Here is a 9,043-nt window from a genome sequence, read left to right as displayed (position 1 = left end):
ATACGATTCCTTGTGACTGATTCGAAAGTTTCTTCCTGGACAAGTAAGTAAAATCTGATGAGTACTTTTGTCTGTAACATTTAAAGAAATATTGTTAAGTTAAAATTTTGTTCCCACTTAGCTAATAACACGCTTGTAATTTAGCTTAAATGTGTTAAATGATGGGGAACTTTAATTTTTAATTCATCCACTCCATGTAAATTTATTGATGTAATAGTGTTGTGTGTTCGCACCAAAGGAAAATATACATTACAATAAGAGACCAGACATTAGTATAATTAATAATACAACGTTTTACTATTCAAACACTAGTGAATTTTATACAAAGTAATTAGTACGTAAGCATGATCTGAAAATTGTGAATTTTCCTAGGCAATACCACAAAACCACCAGAAACGGGGTCATTATAGTATTAAATCAAGAAATATAGATCTCGCTTCAGATACAGTGCCATTTCAACACTCACTATATGGTGATCATTTTAAACTTATCTACAGTGTATGGCAATAAAAACAGTACTTTTTCTGTCCTTCACATTTAATTTGTCAACAAATACTTGGTAAATTTAAGGTATGAAAACGGTTGAGCGAATATAGGATATTACATTATTTTGTTGTTAAAACTTGCAGCAATTTGCGTAGTAAACAAATCTCTCATTTCATCTCTCTAATCCTTCAGATTTGTACTATAATGATCATAGGATTGTAATTTAATATTAGAGATTATTTATGACGGTTCGTACGCTAGGCATTTATGAAGAAAAAAAATCAGGTTCTAGTAAATAAACATTTTTATGCACTTTAGGGATTAAAAGTGCACTTTTAATCCCGCTACTATCAGTAATACGAGAGTACCGTTGTAACCACTGTTAATTTTTTTTTAATTTTTTTTTATTTTTAGTTTTTCGCATTCTAAAGTGCATAAAATAGTATATAAACCTCGTGACTAAAGTGTCTTTTAATCCCTTAGCGAATTGTAGCCCTCCCTACGGTCGGGCCACTTTAGTCCCTTTAGTCCCTAGGTTTATAATATACAATTAAATATAAAACAACAAATTGAATAGAAAAAGTTTTACTTATTTGTTTGATCTGGTAATTAATAAATGGATATTACAACTGTTTCACAATCTCTTCGGTTTCCATTTTAACATTAAAACTTCAATTACAAAAACGCAAAATCCAGTAAAATAACCTAAAACCACAAAAACAAAAACCAATCTCAAGTCCTTAAAACCCATAAACTTTCTCTGGGATCTGGATTTTCTTTCTATGAATGGTCGCTCTTTTCTGTTAAAATCCAGTGCACTATTCATCCATTTGGTCGCTAAGCCGGAATCAACTGAGTAACTTATGAGATCGTTGATCATGTCGTAACCCCAGAAACCTTTAACCATAAGCAAATTCAAATGGAAGGAAAGTATTTCCTGTTTAAGGTATTCCACTTTTACGTAGTCGGCTGCACCTTTTTCCACTAAGAATGCCGTGTTTTTTTTCAAAGTAACCTGATCAAAACAGTTATTATGGAATCCAATTTCGCACACTTCCGCTTTCTGAAACAATTCGTAGTCTGTGGTTTGATTGTTTGCAAACGCTCGTTCGCTGTTAGGTGCCCTTATGATGGACAAATTGTATTTTTTAATGTCATTCACTGTCTGGTATTTTTCTGTAGTAGTCACTTCTCGTGCTAGCACACTTGTGAGGTAAGTTGTGAAAGCTGCATTGAATATTAGAGCAAACATCAAAGTGACAGAAAATACGACACGAACTTCTGGGGTTCGTGGTAATAAATGAGTGTAGAAATTCAATGAAGCTAAAAGCACTGTGACAAAAGTAGCTACTAATTTCTGAAAATCATCTAATTCTAGATTTGTACGTTTGGTTAGTAACAGTATTATTGAAGTGGTTACAGTCACAAGCAATACCAAAAGCAACCAAACGTTAAATTTAATAATACTTATCAGTCCAACAGTATCCATGAATGGTAAATGTTCTTGTGGTACAACCCATACAAGCGACTCAGTGTTGTATCTAAAACTACAATCTAGAAACCTCATTCTAGTAAAAGTTTGAGCATAGCCAGCAATAGCAATGTGGGCTTTCCTCTTATAAATTTTACCAACAGCCCCAGCTGATGATTTGTCAGTATACACTTCTCCACTTATGTTGCTTAGTAAGAACTGGATGGTAATGTTTTTCTGAAACAACATATTAGCCAGCAAAGCAATATCCAACCCGTGCATTAAAAACTTTTCAGGTTTCAGATAGTTTTGATTTTCCATGTGAATTATGTATGGAAGATAATGGGTAGAGACCACCTTGATTTTACAAGATGAAAACGTTTTAGGGATTTGTTGTAAGTACCAGGGAGAACCTGTTTTTAAAACGCCATTGCTACAAACACTAATCAATGACACTTGGTTCAGGCTGCATGTTCCATTTTTGAATGGAACAGATTTGAAAATGTTAACTGATTTTACGTCACTAGAGTCTGGAATCAGAAGGACCACTTTATACATCTCGTACTTCTGCAAAGTTTCAAAAACACTAAATAAGGCTTCTTGGTTTTGATTTACAGTAGACGAAAACAATAGCAAGAACTTGGCTCTAGCGTTAAAAACTTCCAACCTTTCCAACCCTTCAATTATTTGTAAAAACTCTGCACTTCCTCTGCAATATATGATGTAGTTTTGCGTCCTGGAGCTATAGTCATCGAAGGATTTCAGAATCACGGTCATGGTAATATCAACCAAAGTTACTACCCATTTCTTTATTCTCCCAATACTTTTGAGTAACATTTCAGTTCCATCTAAATATTCACTATTCAATAGAAGTGGAATTAAAATAATCTGGTTTTCAGGCAAGTTCTTTCTCTGGCCTTCCACAGCACACTGAACTAACATATCTAATTCAGTTTTCGACTGTTCTGCTAATAGTTTACAAAAGTTGCACTGAAAAGACAAGATCAAAAAACACAAAACGAAAGTAACTGTATACATGTCGACTGTTCAGAAAGAACGACAGTGGACAATTAAACTTTTATTGTGTGTGTTGTTTAACTTTCCCTTAATGTAATAAAAAATTTATAGAATGGCGTAGATCTAGTATATGAGGTTAATTAAATGTTTAACGCTGCTTATAAAAGAGTTCAAAGTGTTAATTAAAGGCTACCAAAAAGTCACGTTAAAGTAACATCAATCTTAAACTTGAACTGCTTTGAAGTTTTGTATTTGGATAGATTATTGTTGCTAGGACAAAGTGTTATTTGATTTATGTTCGTGACAAATTAGTATAAATTAAATTAAATATTGTTTACGTTAGATTGTACAAACTGCCCTTTGAAACTACACATATAAATTCCGCACTATTTATAATATCGTCACGAAGGGCATATTTTAAGTCAACTGAAAGAAAAAATGTTTTAGAACTGTTAATGAACCGGTTGATGACGTATCGCATCAGCAAAACCAGCATACCATTAGTTTGCATTGTTTCCTCTTCATGTCCACAAAAACTAGTACTTTTACCAATAAGACCAGTATTTATAATGGAAACATCATTGTCATGTATATGTGGTTTCTGGACTGGATCGTGGCTACGAGCGTCTAGGGCTGGATGTAGCAAGATGTAGATGTAAAACTGTAGCAAGTTTCGTGTTCCAGTCTTAATTTAAATTAGTACGGAACAGTCTGGACTATTGTGTAGTGTTCAGTACAAAGTTTTGGAATTTTGTGCTTACTTTTTAGGTATTTGTGGCTATATCAAAGAAAGACAACAACGAGAAGAGTTGCTTAAAACATGAATTCATACGTTATTGCATGTATTTTGCATGGCATAGGGAGCATATACAATAAATTGAGTAAAATTTAGGATTCAGGTAAAAAATCAGGTCGTCTGAATTAAGTGTTAAACCAATTGATTTGACACATTATTGAATATTTTCCTGTGATAGCCAACCATTTGGAATGAACATATTACCAATTTGCAGTTACGTCCAAAATATCTAACCATGGTTAGTCATGCTAAAAGTATTATTGAAAACAAAAACCCACTCGTGCCTTAAAGTTGCCAGAACCATTTTCTTCACAAAAATAAAGCAAATTTTCCTATTTGCCCACAAGTTGTAAGATCAACAAGACTTTGGAAAAGCGTAAATCTATTGCTTTTTTGAGGCAATATTACCAAAAGAAATTTTGTTGTATATTCCTCACCCTACATTGCTTGGAGTTTACACTTAGTGCCGGATTTAACTCATTCACCGCCGGATGCTAAATTTTATATTGAATACGTTATGTATTCCATTTTTAATCTTAAAAGAGTCACGTGACTTTAAAAATATCAGTGTAAACTGCCAAAAAAACTGCCAGGTAACGTTAAGGAAGTTATTTTAAACTTAAAATAGTCACTTCATTAAATATCTTCATAAAAACGGTCACGTGGCCTCTCAAATACGATTTTGCCATTTAAAACAGTCACAAGACCTTTAGTATCCCATTTTGACGTTGAAAAAAGACTCTAGATCTTTTTTTTTAAGAATGATTGAAAATTGTGACGTGACCATTTTAACTGTAAAAAGAGTTACGTGACTTTAAAAAAATTGGTTTAAACTAAAAAACGGTCCTTCAGAACCTTCAGAATCGGTTTTTTTGTTAAAAAAAGAATCACGTAATCTTTAAAACTGATTTGATGATTAGAAATAGTCACCTGACCGTTTGTACCTTAAAAGGAGTAACGTGATTTTTAAAATATTAGTTCAAACTGAAAAACTGTCACTCAAAAAGAGTTACCTCACTTGAACAATATTAGTTCAAACTGAAAAATGGTCACGTGATTTTCAGAATCGGTTTTGTGGTTAAAAAAAGAGTCGCATGATTTTCAAAACATTAGTTCAAACTGAAAAACTGTAACGTGACCTTTCAAATAACATTTTGCCATTTACATCCACGTAAACTTCAGGATTCCGTTTTGGCATTAAAAAAGAGTCACGTGACCATTTTTACCTTAGAAAGAATCACCTGATTTTAAAAATATCATTATAAACGGAAAAACTGTCATGTATCGTTAAAGATGACATTTTAACCTTAAAAATAGTTACATTAGGTCTGTTTGCAGAGGCAATCCCTGACTGGTTTCCAACTCAGAAACAGTAAATGTCAAGTTTCATTGGTTGAATGCTCACGTGACTATGACGTTTTCTGACTTCTGGCCAATGGATGTATCTATTTCTCTGATTACTAGTTGGAGATTCTCTCTACGAACAGACCTTTAATTCAGTGTACCAGTTTAAAACTAAAAAACGGTCACGTGACCGTTAAAAAGGTGACCAATTGCAATAATAATGGCGTTTATTTAGCATAAAACTCAAAAAATATAAACATTTACATCAACAAGCGAAAGAAACTAGACAAAACGATATTTGGACAAGAATTAGTGACACTCAAAAAATATAAAACTTAAATCTACAAACAAAACAGTAAATTTTAAAACTAGAAATTAAACCAAAAAATGCAATACGTATTTACACAGACGGCTCAAAAACCAAAGAAGGCTCAGGATGTGGAGTTACTACTTTAAGTTACTAAGCCTAAGGATTAAGTGGGAAATAGGAAAAAATACCAGCGTGGTTCAAACGGAACTGGCTGGTATATCAATCGCCACGAAAGAACTAACCAGAAACGGTATTTCTGGCAAAAACATAATAATCTGCACTGACAGTAGACAAGCCTTATTAGCCCTAAATAGACAACGTGTTACATCAGGGCTAGTACTAGAGTGCCACCAAGATTTACCTAACACACTCCCCACTCTACAGATACAGAACATTACATTAAAACAATATGTTTTCTTAGAGACTTCTTAAAATCGGTAAGAGAGTTAGAGTTTTTTAGAGAGTTAAGCAGCATGTTAAAACCATATAAACCGTTAAAAAGAGTCACGTGTCTTTAAAAATATCAGTCTAAACGTAAAAACTGTATCAGTTTAAAACGAAAAAACCGGTCATGTGACATTCAGAATTTAGATTTGACGTTAAAAAAAAGTCACGTAATCTTTAAAAATAAATTTGATGACTACAAAGTAAAAAGTCACGTAACTAAATATGTCAGTTGATATCTTAAAATTATGATTGTAAATGTTATGTGACCATTTTTACCTTAAAAATATTAGTTTAAACTAAAAAAACGGTTACGTGACCTTTAGGATTCCGTTCTAACGTTAAAAAAACTAGACCTTTGAAAATAAAATAGATGATTGAAATTCTGGACGTGACCATTTTCACTGTAAAAATAGTCACTTGAATTTAAAATGACTTATCAAATCGTATTTTGACATCTAAAACGACGTAGTATTCAGGATCCGTTTTGACGTTAAATAAAGTGTCACGTGAACTATCCATAGTTCGTTCTAATTAGGTAAATTTGAAGTAAAAGACAATTTTTTAAATAAACTTTATTGTAATAAACATTAGTCAACTTTTTGACTTGATGGAAAAGAAGGGAAGAGTTAACGTGTCAATACTAAAGTTGAAACTCAAATATGTCACCATTATCCAAGTGGCAAAACACTAATTTATAACTATCATACTTATAAATGAATATTTCAACAAAAAATACGAAAGTTGCTAAAACTAGTCCACCAAGCACAAAATAAAACGCAAAAGCTAAATCTTGTAAATATAACACTTTTGTTTTTTCCTCAAACTCTAGTAAGTTATCAATTGTCAGGTTATGTTCACAGTTAGTCTGGTGCTTGTTATTAAAAACTTTTGCATTTTTATACCACTTATCAACTAGACCACTCTCGAACACTTTCATAACCATACTGTTAACTTGTTCAAACCCCCAAAATCCTCTAATCATAAAGAATTTGATCTGGAAAGTAACAATTGGCGGTAAAAGAACTTTTAACAGTTCTGCTTGCTTTGGAGTTAAATAAGCACGAATATCGTAATCCATTAGAGACTTTTGGACTACAAAAGCGGTGTTCCTATAAAGTGCTACTCCATCAAAACAGGTTTGGTCTATAACAATTTGGCAAATCTCGTAGTAATTAGTGTTTGTTGTGTTATCTTGAGGTAGTGGAATATTCACTTCCGACACTTGTTCGCTACCATATGAAATATATTCCTGTAATTTATACTTGCGGATATCTTCAACGTTTTGAAATTTTTCAACAAAAGAGTTTTCACTCGTCAAAAAGCTCATTAAGCACGTGATATAAATGGCACTAAATATTAAAGCAAAAACTAGAATCATTGATACTATTAATCGACTTCCTGGTGACGTGAAATGACATTTGAAAGGCACGTTAATATAAATGAGCAAAAGCATTTGGGTGGCGCGTTTCCAGTTACTGTAACATTTTTCTTCTCTAAGGTGAGCAAAGGCGACTAAGGCTAAAGTGGATATTACCGTTAACAGTAAAATAATTAGCCACACTTCCAGTTTCACAATGTTCCACAAATCAACGAGGTTATTGGTATGGATATTCTCATGCGGTACCACCCAAACCAACGAATCCGTAATGTAGCTGAAACTGGTGTCAAAATTGTTGAATCTGTCAACATTTTCTGAGTAACTTCCAATTACAATATCAACTTTCTTATCCTTCAACCACCCCAAAGTAATCGATGAATTTTCGTCATTTCTTACATCTGTTCGAAAAAATTTCAGTGTAATATTCATATTAAAGAATACATTAGCAATCAAACTAATTTCAATGCCGTGGTAATCAAATTCAGACGGTCTCAGATACGTTTTACCCTTCATGTTTATTACATAAGGTGCAACTTCAGCGTATGCTACTTTTAGCTCACAGTTTGTGAAGGATTTTGGTACCTTATGTCCATACCAGTCGTTTCCAATCATATAACTGCCATTAATGCAATAATCTAGCAAAGTTATATAGCTTTCGGTAACATTTTTAGTGCAGTAACCATTATTGAAAGGCACCAAACCGTAAAGATTGAGTTTCTCTTTCTTTTCTGGATCAGTAATGAGCAGCACAGCATTCAACACTTCATACTTCATCAAAGTCTCAAATACCTCTTTTATTACGGATTTGTCGTCATCAAAATAAGTTGTAGTTACTACTAAATAATATCCATGGGGGTTAAATGCCTTCAGGTGATCCAACTTCTTCAAAGTTGTAATAAACTGTTTAGTTTCTCTGAAGTATATTATGTAATTTTTAATAGTTTGTGATAATATATCGATGGACTTATCCTCTAGTACTTTAGTAAAATTAGCGATTAGTAGTGGCCAATATCCAACTTGAGATAAACTTCTTGTCAATAACGTACTAGACAATATCAACGGATTATCATCGGTTGTTGAATCGGTCAGAGCCAAAGAAATTAAAATTGGTTTCGATTTTAGAGCAAAATTTATCTCACCATTCACCATGCAGCTTACAAATAAGTTTCTTTCAGTTTTTTCTTCAAAACGGTTTAAAAGTGATGCAGAGGAAAGTCTTAACACTACTAACAACCTTAATATAACAACATATTTGCCAGTCATGGCTGCTTGAACTAAATTAAAATTTCCATGATAAATATTCTCATGTGGTGCTCTATATTTACTTGTAATTTAGTGTTAGCTTTTCATTTGCATGTTGTTAGGTTTAGCCTAAGAGTTATATCTTAGGTAAACATTAAAATAACTTTTTTAACAAAATGTAAATATTCTTATGTAAACACTTTTCTGACGCTGATACAATAAAATTCTTTTCTAAAATATGTTGGCTTGATGTCAACCAGTCACTCTTCTTTTAAAACGTCTAGGCATTTAGCCTCTCTTAAAATTTATGGGCAGAAGCCAAACTATCCTTCTACTCTTCTTTTCTGATGCTGATAGAATTTAATATTTCTTCTTTTAAAGTTGACTTTTGATGTCAAACCAGTCACTCGTCATTTAAAATTCATGGGCAATTAGCCAGTTTTATCAACTCAAAATATTCTTCCTCTCTTATTTTCTGACGCTGATATAATTTAATTATTCTTTAATTTATGTTTGCCTTCAATCAGTCACTCTTATTTTAAAATTTATGGG

The 9,043-nt window shown here is 32.7% G+C and overlaps 1 protein-coding gene across 1 annotated transcript; it reads right to left on the bottom strand.

The window, feature by feature from the left end:
- Positions 1-1,110: 1,110 nt before the first annotated feature.
- Positions 1,111-3,253, bottom strand: Ir7e (Ionotropic receptor 7e). Its single transcript, XM_081972038.1, has one exon. The coding sequence runs from the start codon at positions 2,993-2,995 to the stop codon at positions 1,121-1,123; it is 1,875 nt and encodes a 624-aa protein (XP_081828164.1). The 5' UTR covers positions 2,996-3,253; the 3' UTR covers positions 1,111-1,120.
- Between the last annotated feature and the right edge of the window lie 5,790 nt (positions 3,254-9,043).

Source organism: Ips typographus, linkage group LG2 (assembly GCF_016097725.1).
Source record: "Ips typographus isolate SLU linkage group LG2, UJ_Ityp_2.0, whole genome shotgun sequence".
Taxonomy (NCBI): domain Eukaryota; kingdom Metazoa; phylum Arthropoda; class Insecta; order Coleoptera; family Curculionidae; genus Ips; species Ips typographus.
This window is presented reverse-complemented; position numbering and strand designations above follow the sequence as displayed.

What these genes read in the sequence shown, in the direction of transcription:
- Ir7e (XM_081972038.1), bottom strand. Translation starts at nt 2,995, where the DNA reads ATGTATACAGTTACTTTCGTTTTGTGTTTTTTGATCTTGTCTTTTCAG.